This window comes from Zea mays, chromosome 3 (assembly GCF_902167145.1).
Source record: "Zea mays cultivar B73 chromosome 3, Zm-B73-REFERENCE-NAM-5.0, whole genome shotgun sequence".
Classification (NCBI taxonomy): Eukaryota; Viridiplantae; Streptophyta; class Magnoliopsida; order Poales; family Poaceae; genus Zea; species Zea mays.
Window position 1 is genome coordinate 168,967,793 of NC_050098.1, and position 25,862 is coordinate 168,993,654.

Genomic DNA, 25,862 nt, shown 5'->3' on the forward strand with positions numbered 1-25,862 from the left:
GATTTTCCGAAGATTGAATGACTTGGCCTCTAGGGCCGATCCTCAGAATCTTCATCCCCACTTTCTACATCATAACTATCGCTGTCATCAGTATCTTTGGACAAGACCTCCAGTATCTCTTTAGTAATCTTCTTCGTATTTGTTCTTGCCATCGACTCGACAAATCCAGCAATATAAGAATCCACAGTCTTCTTCTCCTCAAAACCCTTCTCCTCTTCAGTCAGCTTCGTCTCAGCAGCAACCTTCTTGTCTTGAGACATTTTTTTCTTCAGAAATGACAAAAATGCGTCTTTTAAACCGAAGCTCAGAGAGCTTCAAAAACTAGCAAGCGATAGTGAGCAAGAGCTATAAAATTGAGAAAATAAAGCAAATGGCACAAGCAGCGTATCAAATGTAGCTGGTGTGAGTTCTTATTTATACGCTCAGCACGCTCCAAATTGGGGGGGCCGTCCGTCATTGACTGTTGCTATTCTAGCAAAGGGAAGGTGTTTTTCGGACCTTCGGCTTAAGGCCTTCGTCCATGTCGCAGTCTGAATTCGTTATCCTAACAAATTAATACTGTGAGGGGCTACTGTTGGGGGCCTTTGTCTTCCGAAGGTCCTCAAAAACATGATTTAACAATGTCTTCCAAGTGTGACATATGAACAGGTACCTTCGGACTCGGGTTAAAAGTATATACAATGTGAAGAGCATGGTCATGACGAAGGTTGATGTTGCTCCGAAGCTACGCCCAAGGAAGCTTCGGCTAAATGAAGGAAAAAGGAACCAACTTAAAGGGGAAAAGGCTATTTAGTCCTCGTAGAGTTGTCCATAAGTCAATAGTAAATATGAAGGGCATGAATGTAATTTCGCACAGGTTGCGTCCTGTGCCTATAAATAGATGAACAGTACCCTCGTACTGTTCACGCTGATTTGTACTCGCTCGTGCATCACGCTTGTACTATCTCCTTCTGTCAAGTCGAAGGTACAAATGTAATTCTGTATTATTTCTGTCTATTCATGATAATATAATAGAAGATTAATTAATAATGTTACATAATCGTTCATGTTGTCTTTTTTTGTTTCGCATGCTTCTTCTTTCATTAATGTATACTGCGCCGATGAAGGTATGTCCTTCATGACCTTCGTCTGAAGATCATTATATCCTAAGGGAAATAATGCTTCGAAGGACGAAGAGCCTTAACCTTTAACATTTTGTGTTGCCTTGTTCTTAATTCATAGCATTTGAGAACAAGTCCCCAACAGTAAGTAAGAATTTAAGTACTAAAAGCTTAAAACTAAGACTTGTCAAGTTTGAGCCCGAGTTAAGCTTTTTCACTCGCTTTGTTGGCGGTTATCTCAACTAGGTTAGACAAGCCCTAGATGCAATACAAGAAATTTAAATATGCAATGCTAGCTTGACAACACCATTTGACATCTTAAATAAAATTTCTGAGATCAAGTATATTTAATTCATTCCTCAACATGCAAAAGCGGGTCTTATCAAGTGGCTTAGTGAAAATATCCGCTAATTGATCTTCCGACCTCACTCCTTCTAAAATGATATCTCCTTTCGCAACATGATCTCTAAGGAAGTGATGACGGATATCAATGTGCTTGGTGCGAGAGTGTTGAATAGGGTTATTAGCAATTTTAACAGCACTCTCATTGTCACACAACAAAGGTACCTTTTCTAGAACTACGCCATAGTCTAGAAGAGTTTGTTTCATATATAAAATTTGTGTGCAACAAGCACCCGCGGCAATGTATTCCGCTTTGGCGGTTGACAAGGCAACACTATTTTGCTTTTTAGATGTCCATGATACTAGTGATCTCCCAAGCAAATGGCACCCCCAGAAGTACTTTTTCTATCAATTTTGTAGACGGCATAATCCGAATCGGAATAGCCAATTAAGTCAAAAGTAGCTCCTTTGGGATACCACAGACCAATGCTTGGGGTGTGCCTGAGATACCTAAAAAATTTTTTAACAGCGCGAAGATGAGCTTTCTTAGGATTAGATTGAAATCTAGCACACATGCAGACACTAAACATGATATCGAGCCTAGATGCGGTAAGATACAATAAACTACCAATCATCGAACGGTAGAGAGTTTGATTAACCGGGTTACCTCCCTCATCTAGGTCGAGATGTCCATTTGTTGGCATAGGTGTCTTGATTGGTTTGCACTTCTCCATGTTGAACCTTTTCAACAAGTCTTTGGTATACTTCTCTTGAGAGAGAAAGTTACCATCTTTCATTTGCTTGACTTGAAAGTCGAGGAAGTACGTTAGCTCACCAATCATTGACATCTAGAACTCCTTCGACATCAGATCACCAAATTCCTCGCAATGATAGTCATTTGTCGAGCCAAAGATTATGTCATCAACATATACTTGACAAATGAAAGTATCACCGTTATGTTTCTTTGTGAATAGAGTTGTATCAACGGTCCCGATCTTGAAGCCCTTTTCGATGAGGAAGTCGCGAAGACGCTCATACCAAGCCCTTGGAGCTTGCTTTAGCCCATATAGCGCCTTGGACAACCTGTAAGCATGGTTAGGATATCTAGGGTCTTCAAATCTAGGTGGTTGCTCAACATATACAAGTTCATTTATGAAGCCATTTAAAAATGCAGTTTTTACATCCATTTGATAAAGCTTTATATCATAGCATGATGCATATGCGAGTAGGACACGGATGGCTTCCAGTCGAGCAACCGTGCAAAGGTCTCTCCAAACTTTAAGCCTTCAACTTGAGAGAATCCCTTTGCAACAAGTCTTGCCTTGTTCCTTACAATCACGCGTTGATCATCTTGTTTGTTTCTGAACACCAATTTTGTTCCAATGATTCTTGCATCTTGTGGGGGCTTCTCCAGGGTCCAAACTTGGTTACGGGTGAAGTTGTTAAGTTCTTCATGCATGGCGTTCACCCGGTCCGGATCCTGTAGTGCCTCATCTATACATGTAGGATCAACACAAGAAACAAAGGAGTGATGTTCATAAAAGAAGCATGTCTATGTGATCGAGTAATAACTGAAAGGGAAATGTGCCCTTGGGCAATTTCTATAATGTTTTGGTGATTAAGTGTCCAACACGTTTAATTAAGTTCTTATGTGCCAAATAAAGTGAGAAGTGCAAATCATGGCAAAAGGTATGTTTCTAGACTTGGTAAATTGTTTTATGTACTAACATGGATATCCAAGTGCTAGAAACAGTGACTAATGAAGAAGAGAGGAAAAGGGAAGGACTTGGCTCTGTGCAGCCAAGCTTCAACTCGGTCTGGCACACCGGACTGTGCGGTGGTGCACGGGACAGTGTCCGGTGCGCCAGGCTGGTTCATGGTGAACTCGCCGCTCTCAGGATTCGACGGCGGCGTACGGCTATAATTCACCGGATTGTCCGGTGGTGCACCGGACTGTCCGATGAGCCAACGGTCGCCAGCGCAACAGTCGGCCGCGCAATCCATGGGCAACGTGTGGCCCACAACAATGGTCGGTTGGGCACACCGGACTGTCCGGTGCGCCAACCGACCCCGAGGACCAACGGTCGGATGCGCCTGATTTGGAAGGTGATCGCGCACCGGACATCTACAGTGACTGTCTGGTGGTGCACCGGACTATCCGGTGCACCACCTGAGAGAAGGCAAGTTTGGCCTTCCAAGTTGACCTCCAACGGCTCCTAGCTGCCTTGGGGCTATAAAAGGGACCCCTGGGCGCATGGAGGAGCTACCCAAGCATTCACTAAGCATTCTAAGACTCCCGCACTCCGCCTCCGCGCAATTGATCGACTGTGTTAGTGATTTGAGCTCCGTTTGAGTCGTGAACTTACTGTGCTACGTTTCGAGCTCAAGTCTTGGCTTGTGTGTGTGTGTGTGATGTGGATTTGTGTCTTGTGTGTGTTGCTCTTCCCAACCTTACTCCATGCTTTCTTTGTGATCTCTATTGTAAGGGAGAGAGACTCCAATTTGTGGAGATTCCTCACAAACGGGAACAATACTCTAAAGGAAAAACTGTGGTATTCAAGCTGATCATCGGATCACTTGAAAGGGGTTGAGTGCAACCCTCGTCCATTGGGACACCACAACGTGGAAGTAGGCAAGTGCTACTTGGCCGAACCACGGGATAAAAATCGCGTGTCTTGTGTTGCTTTCTCTGTGATTGTTGTGTTCACAAGAACTCGCTTCAAGCTACTTAGTCGTACTAACACTTATAACTAAGTTTTGTGGCTATTAGTGTTTCATTTTTATAGGATCACCTATTCACCCCCCCCCCCTCTAGGTGCTCTCAATTGGTATTAGATTCATACTCTTCATCTAAGGGACTAACCGCCCGAAGAGATGGATCCTAAGGGAAAGGGGATGGTGGTCAACGACAAGGAGAAGGAGTCCATCTTCAACAAGCCAAGAGATGACAAGCCCACTGACTCAGGCTCGAGTCACAAGAAGAAGGACAAGAAGAAGAAGAGGCGCATCAAGAAGATCATCTACTACGCCAGCGATGCATCTTCTTCTTCACCAAGAGACGACGACGATGACTCTTCGTCGAAAAAGAGAACGGTTAATCAAAACTACTCTTTTGACTATTCTTGCATGCCATACAATTCGAATGCACATTTACTTTCTATTCCTCTAGGAAAACCTCCACACTTTGATGGAGAGGACTACTCATTTTGGAGTCATAAAATGCGTAGTCATCTATTTTCTCTCCATCCTAGCATTTGGGAAATAGTGGAAAATGTAATGCATTTCGATAGTACGGATAACCCTATGATTATTAATGAGCAAATCCATAAGAATGCCCAAGCTACTACTGTGTTGTTAGCATCTCTTTGCAGGGACGAGTATAATAAAGTAAGTGGCTTGGACAACGCCAAGCAAATCTGGGACACCCTCAAGATCTCAAATGAGGGAAATGATGCTACAATGATCACCAAAATGGAACTGGTGGAAGGAGAGCTAGGGAGATTCACCATGATCAGGGGAAAAGAGCCAACACAAACCTACAACAGGCTCAAGACCCTGGTCAACAAGATTAGAAGCTATGGAAGCACAAGATGGACGGATCATGACGTCATCCGACTCATGCTCAGGTCATTTACAGTTATTGACCCCCATCTTGTGAATCTTATCCATGAAAACCCCAGGTACACAAAGATGACGCCCGAGGAGATACTCGGAAAATTCCTGAGCGGGCGCATGATGGTAAAGGAGGCACGATATGTGGATGACACCTTGAACGGTCCACTACCTATCTACGAGCCGCAGCCCATTGCTCTTAAAGCAACGAGCAGCAAGGAGGCGCTACCAAGCAGGGTAGCTCAAGTGGAGGCTGCCGGACTTAATGAAGATGAGATGGCGCTTTAAGACCGCACTCAAAGGACGCAAGGATTACCCCCAACAGGAATAAAACAAGGGGAAAACGCTCTTGCTTCAAATGCGGTAAGACTGATCACTTTATTGCAAACTATCCCGATAATGATAGTGACCAGGGACAAGAAAAGAGCGGGAAGAAGGAGAAAAAGAAGAACTACAAGAAGGCAAAGGGCGAGGCACACCTTGGAAAGGAATGGGACTCGGACTGCTCCTCTTCCGACTCCGATGACGAAGGACTCGCTGCTTCGGCCTTCAACAAATCCTCACTCTTCCCCAACGAACTCCATACATGCCTTATGGCCAAGGAGAGAAAGGTATGTGTTCGAGACACACCCAAGTACACTTCATCGAGTGATGAAGAACCCTCCGATGATGAAGTAGATTACTCTAGTTTATTTAAAGGTTTAGATAGAGCTAAAGTAGAAAAAATTAATGAATTAATTGATGCTCTAAATGAAAAAGATAGATTGTTAGAAAAACAAGAGGATATTTTATATGAGGAACATGACAAATTTGTTAGTGTGCAAAAATCCCTTGCCTTAGAAATTAAGAGAAATGAAATGTTATCCTCTGAATTGTCTGTTTGCCATGAATCGGTCTCTAGTTTAAAGAGTTTAAATGATGAACTAAATGCTAAGCTAGAGGAAGTCAACAAAACTAGTTCATGTGTAGAGCATGTTGTTATTTGTAATAGATGTAAGGATTTTGATGTTGATGCTTGTGATGATCACCTAATTTCTATTACCAAATTAAATGATGAGGTGGCAAGCCTCAATGCTAAACTTAAGACTTGCAAAATTAATTTTGATAAATTAAACTTTGCTAGGGATGCCTACACCGTTGGTAGACACCCCTCAATTAAGGATGGGCTTGGTTTTCGAAAGGAAGCCAAGAACTTAACAAGTCAAAGGGCTCCCATTCCCAACAAGGAGAAAGGTAAGGCTCCTATGGTTAGTAATCCTCAAAGGAACCATGTTTTTATTTATGATAGGAAAATTGTTAATCATGCTCATTATAATAGGAGTTATGATCATGATGTTTTAAATTCACATGCTATGTTTGCCTCTAGTTCTACTTTTGTTCATGGTAGAAGTAGGCCTAGGAGAAATCATGTTGTGCATCATGTGCCTAGGAAAATGTGCAATGAATCTACTAATGTTTTCCGTGCATGCAGCACTTCTTTTGTTCTTTCATGTAAGAATGCAAAAGTAGTGGCTAGTAAATTGGGATCCAATTGCAAGGGAGACAAGACTTGTATTTGGGTTCCAAAAGTTATTGTGACTAACCTTTTAGGACCCAACAAGAGTTGGGTACCTAAAACCCAAGCTTAAATTCCTTGCAGGTTTATGCATCCGGGGGCTCAAGCTGGATTATCGACAGCGGATGCACAAACCACATGACGGGGGAGAAGAAGATGTTCACCTCCTACGTCAAGAACAAGGATTTCCAGGATACGATTATCTTTGAAGATGGGAACCAAGGCAAGGTCAAAGGCTTGGGCAAGATAGCCATCACCAACGAGCACTCCATATCGAATGTATTTCTAGTAGAGTCGCTTGGTTACAACCTTCTGTCTGTAAGTCAATTGTGTCACATGGGTTACAATTGTCTTTTTACAAACGTTGATGTATCTGTCTTTACAAGGAGTGATGGTTCACTAGCTTTTAAGGGTGTATTAGACGGCAAACTCTACTTAGTTGTTTTTTCGAAAGAGGAGGCCGATCTAGATGCATGCTTAATAGCTAAGACTAGTATGGGCTGGTTGTGGCATCGCCGTCTAGCACATGTTGGGATGAAGAACCTTCATAAACTTCTAAAGGGAGAACATGTGTTAGTACTAACCAATGTTTGTTTCGAGAAAGATAGGCCTTGTGCAGCATGTCAAGCAGGGAAACAGGTGGGAAGCACTCATCATAGCAAGAATGTGATGACAACATCAATACCATTGGAGCTTCTTCACATGGACCTCTTCGGACCCGTTGCCTACCTAAGCATCGGGGGAAGTAAGTATGGTCTTGTAATTGTTGATGATTTTTCCCGCTTCACTTGGGTGTTCTTTTCGCAGGATAAATCAGAAACCCAAGGGACCCTAAAGCGCTTTCTAAGGAGGGCTCAAAACGAATTTGAACTAAAGGTGAAAAAGATAAGGAGCGACAACGGGTCCGAGTTCAAGAATCTGCAAGTTGAGGAGTATCTTGAGGAAGAAGGCGTCAAGCACGAGTTCTCCGCTCCCTACACACCACAGCAAAACGGTGTGGTAGAGAGGAAGAACGGAACGCTTATCGACATGGCGAGAATGATGCTTGGAGAATTCAAGACGCCCGAGCGGTTTTGGTCGGAAGCTGTGAACACAGCTTGCCACGCCATAAATCGGCTCTACCTACATCGCCTTCTCAAGAAGACCTCGTATGAACTCCTTACCGGTAACAAACCCAACGTTTCTTACTTTCATGTATTTGGGAGCAAATGTTACATTCTGGTGAAGAAAGGTAGACATTCTAAATTTGCTCCCAAGGCAGTAGAAGGGTTTTTACTAGGGTATGACTCAAATACAAAGGCGTATAGAGTCTTCAACAAATCATTGGATTTGGTTGAAGTCTCTAGCGATGTTGTATTTGATGAGACTAATGGCTCTCCAAGAGAGCAAGTTGATCTTGATGACATAGATGAAGATGATGTTCCGACGACCGCAATGCGCACGATGGTGATAGGTGATGTGCGACCACAGGAACAACAAGAGCAAGATCAGCCATCTTCCTCCACAATGGTACATCCTCCAACTCAAGACGGTGAACAGGTACCTCAAGAAGAGGGACAGGATCAAGGGGGAGCACAGGAAGAACAAATGATGGAGGAAGAAGCACCACGGGTCCCTCCAACTCAAGTCCGAGCGACGATCCAACGACATCACCCCGTTGACCAGATTCTGGGTGACATAAGCAAGGGAGTAACTACTCGCTCAAGATTAGCTAACTTTTGTGAGCATTACTCGTTTGTCTCTTCTATTGAGCCTTTCAGGGTAGAAGAGGCCTTGCAGGATCCAGACTGGGTGTTGGCCATGCAGGAAGAGCTCAACAACTTCAAGAGGAATGAAGTTTGGAGCCTGGTGCCACGTCCAAAGCAAAATGTTGTGGGAACCAAGTGGGTGTTCCGCAACAAGCAAGATGAGCACGGGGTGGTGACAAGAAACAAGGCTCGACTTGTGGCAAAAGGTTATGCCCAAGTCGCAGGTTCGGATTTCGTGGAGACTTTTGCTCCTGTGGCTAGGCTAGAGTCTATTCGAATTTTATTAGCCTATGTCGCTCACCACTCTTTCAGGTTGTTTCAAATGGACGTAAAGAGCGCTTTCCTCAACGGGCCAATCAAGGAGGAGGTATACGTGGAACAACCCCCAGGCTTTGAGGATGACAGGTACCCCGACCATGTGTTCAAGCTCTCTAAGGCGCTCTATGGACTTAAGCAAGCCCCAAGAGCATGGTATGAATGCCTTAGAGATTTCTTAATTGCTAATGCTTTCAAGGTTGGGAAAGTCGATCCCACTCTTTTTACTAAGACTTGTGGTGGTGATCTTTTTGTGTGCCAAATTTATGTCGATGACATAATATTTGGTTCTACTAATCAAAAGTCTTGTGAGGAGTTTAGCAGGGTGATGACACAAAAGTTCGAGATGTCGATGATGGGCGAGTTGACCTACTTCCTTGGGTTCCAAGTGAAGCAACTCAAGGACGGCACCTTCATCTCCCAAACAAAGTACACACAAGATCTTCTCAAGCGGTTTGGGATGAAGGACGCCAAGCCCGCAAAGACACCTATGGGAACCGACGGGCATGTCGACCTCAATAAAGAAGGTAAGTCCGTTGATCAAAAGGCATAGCGGTCTATGATAGGGTCTTTGCTTTATTTATGTGCTAGTAGACAGGACATTATGCTAAGTGTATGCATGTGTGCTAGATATCAATCCGACCCCAAGGAATGTCACCTTGTGGTCGTTAAGCGAATTCTTCGATATTTAGTTTCTACGCATTGCTTCGGGATCTGGTATCCAAAGGGGTCTACCTTTGACTTGATTGGATACTCAGACTCCGATTATGTCGGGTGCAAGGTTGATAGGAAGAGCACATCAGAGACTTGCCAATTTCTAGGAAGGTCACTGGTGTCCTAGAGTTCAAAGAAACAAACATCTGTTGCCCTATCCACCACTGAGGTCGAGTATGTTGTCGCAGGATAGTGTTGCGCGCAACTACTTTGGATGAGGCAAACCCTCCGGGACTTTGGCTACAATCTGAGCAAAGTCCCACTCCTATGTGACAATGAGAGTGCAATCCGCATGGCGGATAATCCTGTTGAACACAGCCGCACTAAGCACATAGACATCCGGCATCACTTCCTGAGAGACCACCAGCAAAAGGGTGATATCGAGGTGTACCATATTAGCACTGAGAACCAGCTAGCCGATATCTTTACCAAGCCGTTGGATGAGAAAACTTTTTGTAGGTTGTGTAGTGATCTAAATGTCTTAGATTCGCGTAACTTGGATTGATCTATAGCATACATGTGTTTTATGCCTTTGATCATGTTACTTTGAAGCATTTACATTACTCGTTGAATATTTGTGGTGCTCAAGTTGTACAAGACCTCCCAGGACCTCACAAGTTCACATGCAAATGGTGCACATATTTAGGGGGGGATATGCTACAACTTGACCCTTTGATTCTTATGCTCTATTTGCCTTTTTGCTCTTAATTGACATTTTGGTGAGGCAATGGGGTTAGAGGGCCAAACGTGATCCCGTTTTGGTGCTTAATGCCAAAGGGGGAGAAATTAAGGCCAAAGTAACTGGATCAGCCAACCACTTGAGAATTTTGAATAGTAGAGTTAGAATTTTTGATTTGTCCAAAATGCACTTATTGCAAAATTTGGTCTCTAGTGGGGGAGAATTTTGATTATGGGAAAAAGGGGGAGTTTTTTGACACTTGATCAATTTCACTATTGGATTATCTCTCTTTGTGCCCAAACAAGTGCGTTTGACTTAGAGATAGGAAAATGAATTTGATTTGCAAAAACAAACCAAGTGGTGGCAAAGAATGATCCAAATATGTCAAATCTTGTGCAAAAATGATTTAGTCCTCATTTGCATTGATGTTGAACTTATTTTGGTTGCTTTTTGAGGTGTTGGCATAAATCACCAAAAAGGGGGAGATTGAAAGGGAAATGTGCCCTTGGGCAATTTCTATAATGTTTTGGTGATTAAGTTCCCAACACGTTTAATTAAGTTCTTATGTGCCAAATAAAGTGAGAAGTGCAAATCAAGGCAAATGGTATGTTTCTAGACTTGGTAAATTGTTTTATGTACTAACATGGTTATCCAAGTGCTAGAAATAGTGACTAAAGAAGAAGAGAGGAAAAGGGAAGGACTTGGCTCTGTGCAGCCAAGCTTCAGCTCGGTCTGGCACACCGGACTATCCGGTGGTGCACCGGACAGTGTCCGGTGCGCCAGGCTGCTTCGCGGTGAACTCGCTGCTCTCGGGATTCAACGGTGGTGTACAGCTATAATTCACCGGACTATCCGGTGGTGCATCGGACTGTCCGGTGAGCCAACGATCGCCAGCGCAATGGTCGGTCACGCAATCCGCGGGCGACGCGTGGCCCACAGCAACGGTCGGTTGGGCACACCGAACTGTCCGGTGTGCACCGGACAGTGTACGGTGCGCCAACCGACCCCGAGGACCAACGGTCGGATGCGCCTGATTTGGAAGGCGATCGCGCACCGGACAGCTACAGTGACTGTCCGGTGGTGCACCGGACTGTCCGATGCACCACCCGACAGAAGGCAAGTTTGGCCTTCCAAGTTGGCCTCCAACGGCTCCTAGCTGCCTTGGGGCTATAAAAGGGACCCCTAGGCGCATGGAGGAGCTACCCAAGCATTCACTAAGCATTCTAAGACTCCCGCACTCTGCCTCCACGCAATTGATCGACTGTGTTAGTGATTTGAGCTCCGTTTGAGTCGTGAACTCATTGTGCTACGTTTCGAGCTCAAGTCTTGGCTTGTGTGTTTGTGTGCTGCGGATTTGTGTCTTGTGTGTGTTGCTCTTCCCAACCTTACTCCGTGCTTTCTTTGTGATCTCTATTGTAAGGGCGAGAGACTCCAATTTGTGGAGATTCCTCGCAAACGGGAACAATACTCTAAAGGAAAAACCGTGGTATTCAAGCTGATCATCGGATCACTTGAAAGGGGTTGAGTGCAACCCTCGTCCATTGGGACACCACAACGTGGAAGTAGGCAAGTGCTACTTGGTCGAACCACGGGATAAAAATTGTGTGTCTTGTGTTGCTTTCTCTGTGATTCTTGCGTTCACAAGAACTCGCTTCAAGCTACTTAGCCATACTAACACTTATAACTAAGTTTTGTGGCTATTAGTGTTTGATTTTTACAGGATCACCTATTCAACCCCCCCTAGGTGCTCTCAATAACCCCTTGTGAAGGACTCCTAATGATTTGGTTTTGAGGATGAGCTTGAAGTAGTGATGAGTTTCTCCTGTCAACCACTTGGGAAGAAGATCCTGGAGCATCAACATCTTCGGCTTGTACCCTTGCTTGTTCATGAGAGACAAATGTATCTTCATTTGCATGCCTCTCATCTTTTTCATCATCTTGTGGTACATTTGATGAAGAAGGCATGTCAATGTTTTGCACCTCTTCTTCATCTTCTTTTGGTTTGATAGCTCTAATTGGCATGTTCTTCATTGCTTCTCTAAGTGGCTCATCACCTACATCATCAAGATTTCCATGTGCTCCTTGGGAGCCATTAGTATCATCAAATTCCACATCATATGTTTCTTCTACCACGCCAGTGGCATGATTGAATACTCGATATGCTTTGGACTTTAATGAATAACCCAATAGAAAACCAATATCACAACGTCTTTGAAACTTCCCTAGGTGATGGCGTTTCTTATAAATGTAGCATTTGCATCCAAACACCCGGAAGGAGACGTCTGGCTTTTTCCCATTTAGCAGTTCATAGGGAGTCTTCGCAAGTAGCCGGTGAGGGAATAGCCTGTTTGATGCATAACATGCAGTGTTGACAGCTTCGGCCCAAAACCTCTCCGGTGTGTTATACTCATCAATCATTGTTCTTGCAAGTGTGATCAAGGTCCTGTTTTCCTTTCAACAACTCCATTTTGTTGAGGTGTATATGTTGCAGATACTTCATGCTTGATCCCAATCTCATCACTGTACTCATGAATGTTGGTGTTGTCAAATTCTTTACCATTATCACTTCTAATCTTCTTGATCTTGCAATCAAATTCATTTTGAGCTTTCTTGGCAAACTTCTTGAATATAGATGCAACTTCATATTTGTCATGGAGAAAGAACACCCAAGTGTATCTTGAGAAATCATCAACTATCACCAGACAGTAGAGGTTGCCACCAGCACTTACATAATTTGTAGGTCCAAATAAATCCATATGAAGTAGTTCCAGTGGCCTTGATGTTGACATGAAAGCTTTTGTAGGATGTGTGTTAGCAACTTGCTTCCCAGCTTGACATGCACTACAAGGTTTGTCGTTTTCAAATACAACATCCTTTAATCCTCTAACCATGTCCTTCTTTAATACCTTCTTGAGTGTGCTCATCCCAACATGTGCAAGCCTCCTATGCCAAAGCCATCCAAGTGATGCTTTGGTGAAGAGGCAAGTTCTTAAGTCTGCATCTTCTGAGGTGAAATCCACTAAGTAGAGATTGTTGTATCTAAATCCTATGAACACCATTGATTCATCATCCATTTTTGATACAATAACCTCTGTTGGAGTGAATAAGCATTGAAGTCCAAGATCACAGAGTTAACCCACTGATAATAGATTGAAGTTCAAAAGTGCAACCAAGAGAACATTTGAAATTGACAGATCATTTGAAATTGCCACCTTGCCAAGTCCTTGAACTTTCCCTTTTGAATTGTCCCCAAATGTGATTTTGTCTTGTCCATCAACATTCTCATCAAGTGAGGTGAACATCCGTGGGTTGCCTGTCATGTGTTGTGTGCATCCACTGTCAATAACCCAATGGCTCCCACCGGTCTTGTAGTTCACCTACATCCACAGACAAATCAAGCTTGAGTTTTGAGGGCCCTATATTGCATAGGACCAGTGACTCTCTCAATCAAGGACTTTGCAACCCAAATTTGTCTAGGTCTACTCTTGCTTGGTGGACCTAGGAATGTAACTTTGACCTTTCCATTCGCTACTTTTCTTAGAACATAATGAGCATTGAAAGCAAATGGTCTTGAGTGCTTAGGCAAGGGAGTTGGTGGTTTGGCTTTGCAGTTGTGGGCAAAGTGACCTTCTTTCCCACACTCAAAGCATTTAATAGGCTTGTGAGTCTGCTTTGGCTTGTATTGAGTAGTAGCTTTCTTTTGCACAAAAGCATTGTATCCAATGCCACTCTTGTTGTTTTTCATGACAGTGTTCATGAGCAATTCATTTTGGAGGTATTGGCCCTTGTTGAACTTTTGCACACTTGTTGCAAGATGTTCATTTTCACTCTTAAGTTTCTTGACCTCATTTTTAAGCCTTTCATTATACACTGCCAACTCATTGTTGAAATCATTGTTCTCAATGGCAACCTTTCCTCTAGTAGTTGCATCAGTCAAGTATCTCTTCAATTTTTGGTTGTCTAAAGTCAAGACTTCGACTTTTTCGGTCAATTCATCATGTAGGCTAGTTTGATCTCCTTGACTCAAATCATCACATGAGGTTGCTACATCAATCTTAACAATAGGGTTAATAGCCTCATGTGTATTGCAAGATAAAAGTTCATTTTCAACAAGAAGATTATCATGATCAAATTTAATCCTAGTATAGTCTTCCTTAATTTTCACTAGTCTATCTTTCAACTCCCTATTAGCTTCATTTAACTTGTCACATTTATCCTTAGCATCTTTTAGGGAGGATGTGAGCTCATTTACTGTGGATGATATAGTTTTATTTTCTTCTTTCATTTCATCACTAGCTTTCATAACTATGTCATATTTGGCATTCAAAGATTCATTTTCATTTTTCAACTTATCACATTTAGCTTTTGACTTCCTAATGATTTGAGTGTATTCTTTTAGCAAGTCAGCTAGTTCATCATAGCAAGGTGAAGCAAATTCCTCATCACTATCACTATCATCAGTAATATCAATATCATTTTGTACCTTCCGTTCACCTCTAGCCATGAGGCATAGGTGAGAAGTCGATGATGGCGATGGTGGTGGTGAAGAGAAGTCCCCAGCGATGGCGGCAACTTTTTCATCATTTTCTTCTTCACTTGAAGAAGATCCACTTGATGACTCAATGTCAGTGAGCCAATCACCAACAATATATGCCTTTCCATTTTTCTTTTTGTGGAACCTCTTGTTCTTCCCATCCTTCCTCTTGAAGAATCTCTTTTCCTTTTTCTCATCATCGCTGTCATCTTATTTCTTGCCCTTGAACTTGTTCTTCTTGGGCTTGTTACATTGATGAGCAAGATGACCAAGCTCTCCACAGTTGTAGCAATCCATCTCAGAAATGGGATTTCTTTTGCTAGAAAAGAATTTCTTCTTTCTTGAATCAAATTTGATGCCTTCTCTGTTGAGCTTATTTAACATCTTGGTGGTCTTCCTCACCATCAAGGCAATGTTAGCATCAATGTCATCATCACTTGAGGATTCTTCCTCAATTTGTACTTTAGCTTTTCCTTTTCTTTCTGGATTTGCTTTTAGAGCCAAATCCTTTCTTTTGGAAGATGACTCATCCTTGTCATTGATGTGCATGTACATCTCATGAGCATTGATCTTTCCCAATATCTGTGTAGGTGTGGTAACTGAAAGATCCATTTGGTGCAGCACAGTGACAATGTGTCCATATTTGTCAATTGGGAGGACACTGGGAATCTTCCTCACAACATCTGGTAGTTGTGAGATTTGAGTAAGCCTAAGCCATTTACTTCCTCTACAAGAATATTGAGACGTGAGTATATAGCATTGGCATTTTCATTAGCAAGCATTTCAAAAGAATTTAACTTTCTCATAGCAATGTGATATCTCTCCTCATGCTCACTTCTAGTTCCTTCATGTAGAGCACAAATGTCCATCCACAAATCATGAGCATTTTTATGATTTCTAACTCTATTAAACACATCTTTGCAAAGGCCTCTAAAAGGGTGTTTTGGCCTTAGCATTCCATTTCTCATAATTAAACTCTTCACCTACAAGATTTGTGGGATCTCTAGGTTCGGGGAATCCTTGTGTGGCGGTTTTGTAGACACCAATGTCTATAGCCTCTACATATGCTTCCATACGAATTTTCCAATATGGAAAATCGTCACCATAAAAACGGGAGGAGGTCCATCCCCACCGGACATCATTACTCTAGCGATTAAGCTAATTTAAGAGCAACAAGGCTTTGATACCAATTGAAAGGATCACGATGCCCAAGAGGGGGGTGAATTGGGCTTTTCTAAAAATCAACACTAATTAAACCCTAAGCAAGAGCCCAACTTCACCACAACAACTAGCACTAAGAGAATAATACTAGAAATACAACAATGCTAAGACAATACTTCAAATACTTGCTAAACAAATACACAATGTAAAATGCTTGAATTAAGTGTGCAATGTAAAGCAAGGTTTAGAAGACTCCAATTTTTTCCTGAGGTATCGAAGAGTTGACACTCTCCGCTAGTCCTCGTTGGAGCACCCGCGCAAGGGTATCGCTCCCCCTTGGTCCTCGCAAGAACCAAGTGCTCAATACGAGATGATCCTTTGTCACTCTGGCGCGGTTGTTGGGGACTTGTTCTCAAATGCTTCGAATTAAGAACAAGGCAACACAAAGATGTTAAGTATAAATGCCCTTCGTCCGCTGAAGCATTATCTCTCCAAGGATTTAATGAGCTTCGGACGAAGGTCATGAGTAAAGTATCACGAAGATTTCACCTTCGTGACTATATTTGTAAGACAACAAACAATGAAAAATGAAATATAAAGTATAAAATATATTCACATGTCTTATTATATGAATATACAAGTATTAAAACATGATATTTAAACACATTTATACCTTCGCCTTGGCAGAAAACAATAATTCAAGCGTGACGTGTCAATGATTATAGGATCGTGTGAACAGTGTCAGGATACTGTTCACCTATTTATAGGCACAGGATGCAACCTGCGCAAAATTACATTTATGTCCTTTACAATCGACTACAATAATGACACGAAACATCATGGGTCTTTAAGTCAATTCATCTTTAAGTCGGTTCGACCCTTCGTCTTGAGATTTGTCTTTGTGCCGAAGCTTTACAGATAATAGCTTCGGCACTTGCTTCTGAGAAGACCTTTCGAAGGTGTTCTTTTTAGGATCTTCGGCTATGAAGCATACCCCCAACAGCGGTGGATCCCTCACGACCGCTTACAAACTTGAGTCGGGTCACCAACAAGATCTTCACGATGATCACCGAGCTCCCAACGCCACCAAGCCATCTAGGTGATGCCGATCACCAAGAGTAACAAGTCGTAGACTTTCGCTTGACCAAGAGAAGCCTAATGCAAGTGGTGTGTGCTCTAGGTGGCTCTCGCTCGCGCTAATGAGGTCCAAATGCGGGATTAAGATTCTCTAATCTCCTCACTAGGCTTTTGGTGCTTGCAATTCTCTACCAATGTGCAGGAATTAATGTGGGAAGCAAGACATTTAATATGGTGGGTGGAGGGGGTATAAATAGCCCTCACCCACCAACTAACTGTTATAGGCAATGTTCTGTGCATGGGCGCACCGGACAGCCCGGTGCGCCACCAGTGCGCCAACGGTCGACTCCAACGGCTAGTTCTGATAGCTAGCCGTTGGGCTGATGGCATACCGGACAGTGAACAGTCACTGTCCGGGCACACCGGACAGTCCGATGCACTGTCCGGTGCGCTGTCCAGTGCGCCACTAAAATTCCACTCGGGAACCTTGCGCTCTCGGGTTTCTGCGTTGGGAAACCCTTCCCCTGGGCCAGCCTGGCCCCACCTGGCAGAGGGCGCACCGGACAGTCTGGTGCACACCGGACAGTCCGGTGCCCCAAAGTCAGAAACCCTATTTTCTATTTTCTGCTGTTTTTCAAATCGGTTTTCGTTCTAACTTGTGAGTATGTTCTAGAGTGTCACCTAGCACTATATGTGAGTGTGAATATACACCAACACTACACTAGAACTCTCTTGGTCAAACTACTCATCAACAACCCCTCTTTATAGTATGGCTAAAACAAAATAAAAGACCTAACTAAATCACGAGTGTCCGCAACTCCTTGACACTCGGACTACGTAGACCTTCACTTTGTGTTTCGTCGCTTTAGCCGTCGCTTATCTCCGGGATTGTTTTCACCATTGTAGTACTTCTACCTGTAATGCGACCTAACTTACCATTTGTCTCTGCAAAACACATGTTAGTCACATATAACATTATGTTGTCATTAATCACTAAAACCAACTAGGGGCCTAGATGCTTTCAGTCTTCGTTGCAATACGCTGCCGCAACGGGTGCCGCTATGAACAACAATGAAGTTATATATACATATACCTTTTAATATAATATATCTACTCATCATTGAGATATTGTAGTTACGGATTGATATTGTAAGGGCTTAGAAATCGATTGTAAGCATTATAGAATCTAACACTTATTAGTGTTTTTAGCTTGCTGAGTGTTTGGAGATGTTTTCTTCTCTGCGGATGCAGGACACAGGGTGGCCGGGGTTTTGCACTGTTGCGGGGACGAAGAGGAGGGAGGCGGAGCATCGGGCGGGTCCGAGCGGTGCCGAGAGCGCGTCGACTGATGTGGCGGCCGACCGTGGGCGGCGTCTTGTACTGTAGCACGGAGAGATCGTTCGATCATTCTGAGGTCTTTGTATTTTTCTTGCGAAACGGCAAATACGCGCCTTGCAGGCGGAGCTCGCATATGAGACACGGCCATCGGCCCTTAGTCGCCTCTATATGAGTAGCATGTGTTGTCGGTCCGTATTTTTTGCATTTTAGTCCTTTTTGGATTTTATTTTCACAAAGACGCCCTTTTCAGTTTCATTTCAAAAAATGAACACTTAGCTCGGCGTCATCACTTTTGGCGCCGAGCTACAACGTGTCGGCGCCAATTAGTTTAGCGTGTACATGTAAGTGTCGACGTCTAGGTGGATCTGACGTGGCAGCATCTCGACGCCGTGGATCTTGACGCCGAGGTCGACGCCGTGGATCTCGGTGCCGACCTCAGTATCTATAAATATCCCACTCCAGCCCGTGTCCAAGCGTCTACATGGTCGTGATGCTCACGCTGCACCACGCGCGCTCGCCGCTTGGCGGCACCGAGCGGGCTCTGGAATGCCTGGACTGCTCGTCCGCCGGCGCCTGGACACGGCGCAGGTCCGCCTCCGTCTGCAGAGAGGCTGTGTCGGTCGTGAGCAGGATGACCCTGCGTCGGTGGAGGATGGCCAGACCTCTGATGCCCTGCTGGAATCAAAAAGACTTGCTAGGGTGCTCCTAGCATCTCTCTTTTTTTGTCGTTGACTCGCTCATTATCATCCGAGGGTAGAACCCGAGTAATGGACTTCTATTTCCATTTGGTAAAAAAAGGAATGACGTTCTTCTAGCTACATATCAAGTCGAGCCATTCTTAATTTGACTTACTTTTTGTAATGCACATAATTTTTTTGGAATGACTTAAGGACGAATGCACATAGTTTTTATTACGAGAGGGCTGAAAATATAAGACATATCTATAAATTGTTTTTCCAATGTATGGATTTAGATGTTTTAATCTTGTGAGACTGATAATATGTTCAAGACCCTAAACTCTAAACTGGTTATATTTAAATTGTTTTAATCTTTGATAGAAGAGAAATGATTAGAAAAAAATGGCGGTCGAAGTGAGATATTTATAGACACGGAGGTCGGCGCCGAGATCCACGGCGCCGAGGTGCTGCCACGTCAGATCCACGTAGACTTCGACTCTTACATGTACACGCTAAACTAATTGGCGCTGACACGTTGTAGCTCGGTACCAATAGTGATGGCGTCGAGCTGAGGGTCCATTTTTTGAAATGAAATTGAAAAGAGCGTATTTGTGAAAATAAAAACTAAAAATAGCTAAAATGCAAAAAAAAAAACGGGTTGTCGATCCATTTTTCACTCCAAGTAAAATGTATGGGCGATCCTCGAATTTGGCATTCTGCTGAACTCTCAAAACCCAAAACCATGCAAACGTATACTATAATTTAGCCGGCCCATCCAAAATTAAGATTGCTTAAACTAGATGACGACAGGACATACCAGCCGGAGCACACTATACCGAGGTGGGAGACGAGGCTCCATTCTGTTTGCTAATCGCTATAGGGGGCTCCAGTGTAGTGGCGGAGCTCTATAAAATTGACGCCCGGGGTCACTTTTAAAAAGCTCTTTAAGATATCGTGACGACAAACATAAACTAAAGTAATATTTAGATTCAGCACCTTAAAATATGACAAAACTTGATAAAAGGTTAAAACTACCTAATTAAAGATGATTTGGTCCTTTCTCGCCTCTAATAGCTTCGCAAACATCAGCACGTGTGAGCCTGCTTTGAGTTCCTTCTTCAAAACTTGCTTGTTGCGCTTCCTACTGATGAGGACCATGATGAGGACCACTGCACGAGTCACCTTTCAACTTTTTTTATATGAACTTTCTACCAGCTGAAGAGAATGTTGCTCCTGCAAACTTCATTAAATGGCCTACGACACAAGATCATCCAATCGAGAATAATATGCAATGGGACAATAACTAGATCGTCCTGGGATGTTTCGCTGCAGCTAGAGACAACAAACTTCGGTCGAGCATGTTCTATCAAGTGCTGCGCAGTGGGGGGACGACCGTGGATGAAGGAGCTGGTTTGTTTCATCTAGAGAAGCAGGGCGCCGCCATATGGGTGCAATTCTTTGGTTGGCTGGCCCTCCGCGGGTGCTTACAATGTCGTGCGAATCTCATCATCAAGAATGTGGTGCCTGACATCTGTGTGGAAACTTCAGCGCACATCCTGTTCCAGTGTCAGCGTGGCTGACCTGTGGAAGCCGGAGTTGGTGACGCCGCCGACTGCCGTGGAGGAGCCGAGCCACCGGCGAGGGGCGGAAAACACAGGCCCGCGACGAACCGTGGAGGGAGGCAGGAAGCAAGGCGCAGGGCCGCAGGGAGGTGAGGAGGTCGCCGACTGCCCGGTTCGCTAGTTGCTAGATCCATGGAGGGCGCGCAGCGGCCGTCGAGCTTGTCATAGGGAGCACTGGTGACTGGCCGTCGACCTCAAGTCGCCGCCAGGGCAAGGTTGAGGCTAGGTCGATCAGGGTTGCAGCCGCCATACGCCCAGGCTTCAAGTGGAGAGGAAGGATAAATGGTTGGGCTGAAAAAACCTAAGTATAAGTGGATATTTGGGCCACGACTCGGGCCACGGCCCAGGTGGCCCGGAACCCAAATCTGCCCCTGCTCCAGCGTGGCATGTGGACAATCTTTAATTTTTTGAGAAGAAATGGGAAGAATCGAGAGGAACTGGGAAGGTCCCCTCCCTTGTCCTCGCGCCGTGCCATCCTCGCGGGCGACGTCCTGCTCGCGACCGCCATGTCTGCAACCATTAGGAGGTGACCGTGCCTGTCCACAGACTGGCCGCGCTAGGCACGGACCGTAGCCGCGACGCACACGTCCACGAAGCCACGGATCATGTCGCACAAGTCATCCACGGTGTTTGCCGCCGCCACGCCGCTGTAGGAGCCGCTGTAGGAGGACACGGTGAGGACCGTGGTGGTCCTGCTCATGCCTGATGGATGGCTCATAGTTCTTGCATCAAACATACTCCCGCATACACTACAGAGCACATCGTAAGTAGCTAACTTGGCATGATAATTACCATAGAGAACGTACAGACTTTAAGTTATCTAAACAAGGCAGAAATTACCCTTTAAATGAATCAATTGTACAGATCACAAGGTTGAGATTAGATTCCAGTCCTGCCAGCATGATTCTGTGACTTCAGAAGAAGCGACATATTGACTCCAAAATTTACACCTCAGTAGCTACTTTCCTCAGCAAACTATGGAAATTAAGCATCTTCAATTTAGGAAAGCAGCAAAAGATTTCCAAAAAGGCATAGGCTGGGGATGTGTGTTGACATTGTTATTCGAGATGCTCAACATATATTTATGACTAAGAATGACCCTACAAAAGAAGCCAAGACATTAAAGAAGGCAAAGCTAAGTGCATACAACATATTATTCTCCCCGTGCGACAGCCAACAATAAAATTGAAAATACAGAATAATCACCATGTTGATGAGGGAAAGAGAGGAGCTGTTAAAACAAGGAGCTCTGTAACACCTTATGCAGCTGCCATCAACTTATCTGTCTTCCTCTTCAATCGCTCCATAAATTGTGGATTAGCCTTAAGTCTTCCTTTAACATAAGAATTCCTGGCATCCTCAACAAGTTTGTCAGCTTTCATTGCGTCTTTTATTAGAGTATACAGTGTCCTCAAGCAGTCTTTTCTGTTCTCTTCCCGGTGTTCAAACCTGCCAAAGCAATTAAATTCCAATGGTAAGGCTATCATACTGGAGACCAAGGATCCTATTAGTATGGAGCAGAGCCACAATAATTTTGGAAATGCACACGCAGACTATAAAACAGTAGTATGAGAACTAGGAAAAAAGACCCAATTACAATTAGGATAATGTTTTTTTGGGCTATTTTAGTGATGGATGCCAATCGTATAATCTTTAGGCTTAATGTGTGAAAAGCGAATTCATCATACCTTTCACTGATTATTGTGAGCTCATCTTTCCCAGAATTATACCTCTTTCCAACAACCTCACGCAACCGACGGAAAGCATGTCGTGAAAGTCCCAATTCCTTCACAGTCACACTGAGCTTGACTTTTCTGTTTTTGGGATGATATGCATCTCCACTAGGAACAAATACAATCCGTGATTCCCACCTTAGAACAGGTCCCTCGCCAGGTAGATCATCTAACTCAACTTTCTTACCTCCTGATTCAGTCAGTTCATCAGCGTCAGTTGGCATCTTTGATTCAATTAATTCAGTGCACTCAGCGACCATCTTATCCTCAAATTCTTTGAACATCTCATATGCTTGCTCAGGTTCCATCTCTCCCCTCTCACACATGTCTCCCAACTCATTAAATTTGGTCTCCACCTTTTGCTTGATCTCATCTGAATGTAACATGTTAAGTTTTTTTTAAAAAAAGAATCACAATACTACTGTACAGGAAAAATGAGAAAACAGTCATAGCAATTATACTCAAACAGTTACAAGTAATTACATATCTATATTTTCAGGGATGAACTCTTACCCTCCCCGGTCGAGTTTTTTATATTTCAGGGATGAACAAAATAAAAACAAAACTGCAAATTCACACCTGGATACTCAACATGCATACAAAGACTAAACTGTTTGCATGGCACCATAGCATCCGAACTAGAAACAAATCAGATAGTGGGCCAACAAAAAACAACCTTATGGGTATCAACTTATCAAGTCCAATGTACTACCCCATGGTGACAAGCTTGATTCTTTGGTCTAAACCTAGCTAAAAACCAAATACTCTATTTTTCAATGATCAGTATGAACTTTTAAATGTTTCCAATTACAATTACTATAATCCCCTGATATACATTGTTGATGACATGATTACCCCCTTGATGCATCTTGGATCTATCATACAAGGGAGAACAGTCAAGTGCCTGTGATCTATTTGCAAAGGGTGGCACATTGTAGGCAGGATGAAACTGCTGCAGATGCTGATTTGGTTGGGGACCCCAAAATCACATCGACCTACTTACTGACACATACAATACCTAAAAGATGCTTCCATACCAATTTAGCTAAAATTGAAGAAGCTAAAGAGATGTCAAGCTAACTCATTTGTATGTATCGTCAACTCCCTCCCTCCCTTCATTTGGTTACTGATGCAAATTTCAGTATACAAAGGCCATCATATGCTAAGTTCAACTTATAAAAGTCAGAAGCGCAAATGAGATAACAACGAACATCCTTTGGTCACATGATTATATAGCTTGTTGACCACATTTCTAAAAGAAAATAAAACTCTTACCATATCACCACATTCTGTACGTACACTCCAATACCCTTACATATTACTTATACGAATCAATTCCAGTACTATGGTAATTACTCTTGCCAATATAACCAGTTCCCCTCAAATGCCACAACTAGATGATCGTCACTGGACAACCAGCTCAGCATAATTCCTTATAAATAAAAAAATTATGAAGCATTCAGTATGGTATAAAGATGACAAGTGTCTATATGATTCATAGCACTCCTTGGCCATCTGACAATAGTATATATGATCAAAGGAAATGAAAACTGACAAGAATTTGAAGCATGGGAGAATAAAAGAGATTCATTTTAATCACAAAACTCTTTGGCCAAAGCAATCCAATGATGATGGCAAAATATCAAATCCATACCATCATTTATCTCCAACATCCTCATCTCCAAGAGATTTATAATATTCATAATAATGGGAGCAAGATGGAGAAAGCTTCAATTGAACATACCAGGAAGTAGCTTGTCCCAGTAGAGCATGTCCTCGAGGATTTCCTCGCACTCCTTCATGTTAGTTAAGTGACCCTTGTCTGTGGCCTCCTTGATCATGGCATCCCACTTTGTGTCATCCATGTTAAAGAACTCATCACTCTTGATCTTCTTCTCAACATACTCCCTTGTATTGTACAGGTCATTCAGCTCCTCATCAGTATCATGCATCTCCTCAAAATCAGACTCAAAGTCCCGGTCATGGACTTCAGGGAGTGGCTTACTACGCAGCTCCTCAATAAGGTCATCATCAGTCTCACTATGGGCACCCGTGAGATTCCGCTCAAGAACAGCCTTAGCGACAGATGGTAATTCAGCCTCTTCATCCACCCCATAGTAAGTCTCCAACCTCTTCTTCAACTCTACAATTGGTAACATCATAAGGACAGATCAACAGGATGCTTATGCATGACAAATTTGTTTTAAGTTTTTATGCTATACCATTGCAAGTAAGACGTTGTGCGTTAATGCATCGCATGGTTCATTGACACATCATTTGATCAAACAGGTGCCGTGCATGCGGCAGTACCCATAGAGTATCGAGTACGAAATACTGGCGGAAAGAGAGTTCCTCTAGGTGCCTAATTCTGACTCTGTAGAGCAGGTGGTGTGTGAGGGGTGTGTGGACAGATCGAGATCTACAGCGAATAGGCTATGTCCGAGTCCGGATGAAATGCAAACGATGCCTTTGAAGTTGAATATTTGAGTATGCGGTGTTCCTTGGCCGATTGGACAAATAAGGGAGGATGTGACAAAGAGAGTACCTGTGTTCGTGACGTCGGCAGAGGGCGGGGGAGGAGGCGGCAGCGAGGGGGCAGGAGGCGAGGCGGCATCGGAAAGGAGGCGGCGGGAGAGGAGGAAGGGGAGCTTGGTGGCGATGGACGGTTTGCGAGGCAGGGAAGCGAAGAGGCTCTGGGCATGGGGGTGTAGGTGGCCGAGCAACCGCCTCATCGCGCCGGCGGCCGGGAGGAGAGAGACGACGACGGAGACCCACACAGATTGGAGCTCGCGTGAATTTGGAGGAAAAGGGTTTAGGGTTTGTCGTTGGGCCCAGATGGCGGTCGGAACTATAACCAGCCTTTAGGCCTTCGGTTAAAAGTGAACTTAAGAAGACTATAAAAGCTTGTTCCGTTATAAGGGCGTGTTTGGCATGACACTAGAGCAAAATTTCAAGGAAAAGCTGGTCGCTAAACACTCTAGCTCCAGAGTTGTAAACTCTTTAGAGTTTTTAAAGATGCACTACAATTTCTTTAAGTACCTCTTTTGCTACTCCGAAAACTCTAAAAAGGCAACTTCGTCATGGTGTTTTGAGTTATTTACCCACCACTGCCACCGTTTATGAGAAACATTCTAAATTCTCAAGAAGAGCTGCTCCACTCAGAGTTTTAGAGTAGAGCTGCTATGGGGTGGAGCAGAGTCATGCCAAACACACCCTAAGTGGATCAAAGGGATTGAAGATAATTAAATCAATTTCTAGTTAAAATTGAACAGAAATAGATTTAATTCTTCACAATCTTCTTCGATTTGGATAAAACCGAACATGCCCTGAAAGGGATTAAGGCCCTATTTATTTGCTTTTAGGATTATATAATCTAGCTTATGGATTATATAAGCACCTAATGAGCTGCTCATGAATTATCATAGTCTAGATATATAAATTATATAATTATCTTAGTAATTTATGTTGTTTGTTTGTCTCTTAACTTAGGCCTTAGGTCTTGTTTGTTTCACTCATAGATTATATAATCTACATTGTAGTGAGAAGGTAGGAGGGTAAGCCTAAAGTGATATTTTACCCTCGTATCCTCCAATATAATCCAACTTATATAATCTAAGAGACAAAGAAACACACCCTTATTTAAGCTAGATTATAT

The 25,862-nt window shown here is 43.4% G+C and overlaps 1 protein-coding gene across 7 annotated transcripts; it reads right to left on the reverse strand.

Moving 5' to 3' along the window:
• Window positions 1-19,812: 19,812 nt before the first annotated feature.
• On the reverse strand, window positions 19,813-25,089 carry LOC100277624 (Ribosomal protein S24/S35 mitochondrial). Of its 7 annotated transcripts, none has more exons than XR_563462.3 (6): window positions 24,753-25,089; window positions 23,952-24,350; window positions 22,163-22,580; window positions 21,733-21,923; window positions 21,315-21,366; window positions 19,813-21,223 (listed from the first exon to the last, which is right to left on the reverse strand). XR_563462.3 is itself a non-coding variant. In XM_008674402.3 (5 exons), the coding sequence occupies exons 1-4, from the start codon at window positions 24,937-24,939 to the stop codon at window positions 21,734-21,736; spliced, it is 1,194 nt and encodes a 397-aa protein (XP_008672624.1). In that variant the 5' UTR covers window positions 24,940-25,089; the 3' UTR covers window positions 20,071-21,574; window position 21,733. The 7 variants fall into 7 exon arrangements, 3 of the variants coding, with proteins under 3 accessions (XP_008672624.1, XP_008672625.1, NP_001144608.1); XR_004856913.1 differs by having other exon boundaries at window positions 20,069-21,223; window positions 21,315-21,574; XR_004856912.1 differs by having other exon boundaries at window positions 20,069-21,223; window positions 21,315-21,574; window positions 21,681-21,923.
• Between the last annotated feature and the right edge of the window lie 773 nt (window positions 25,090-25,862).

Bases quoted from the DNA above. Each gene is read 5' to 3' on its own strand.
- LOC100277624 (XM_008674402.3), bottom strand. From the start codon at position 24,939: ATGAGGCGGTTGCTCGGCCACCTACACCCCCATGCCCAGAGCCTCTTC. The intron at 22,581-23,951 runs GTATGTTCAATT...TGTTACATTCAG, and splicing joins CTGGGACAAGCTACTTCCTG to ATGAGATCAAGCAAAAGGTG. The intron at 21,924-22,162 runs GTATGATGAATT...TTGCTTTGGCAG, and splicing joins CTCACAATAATCAGTGAAAG to GTTTGAACACCGGGAAGAGA.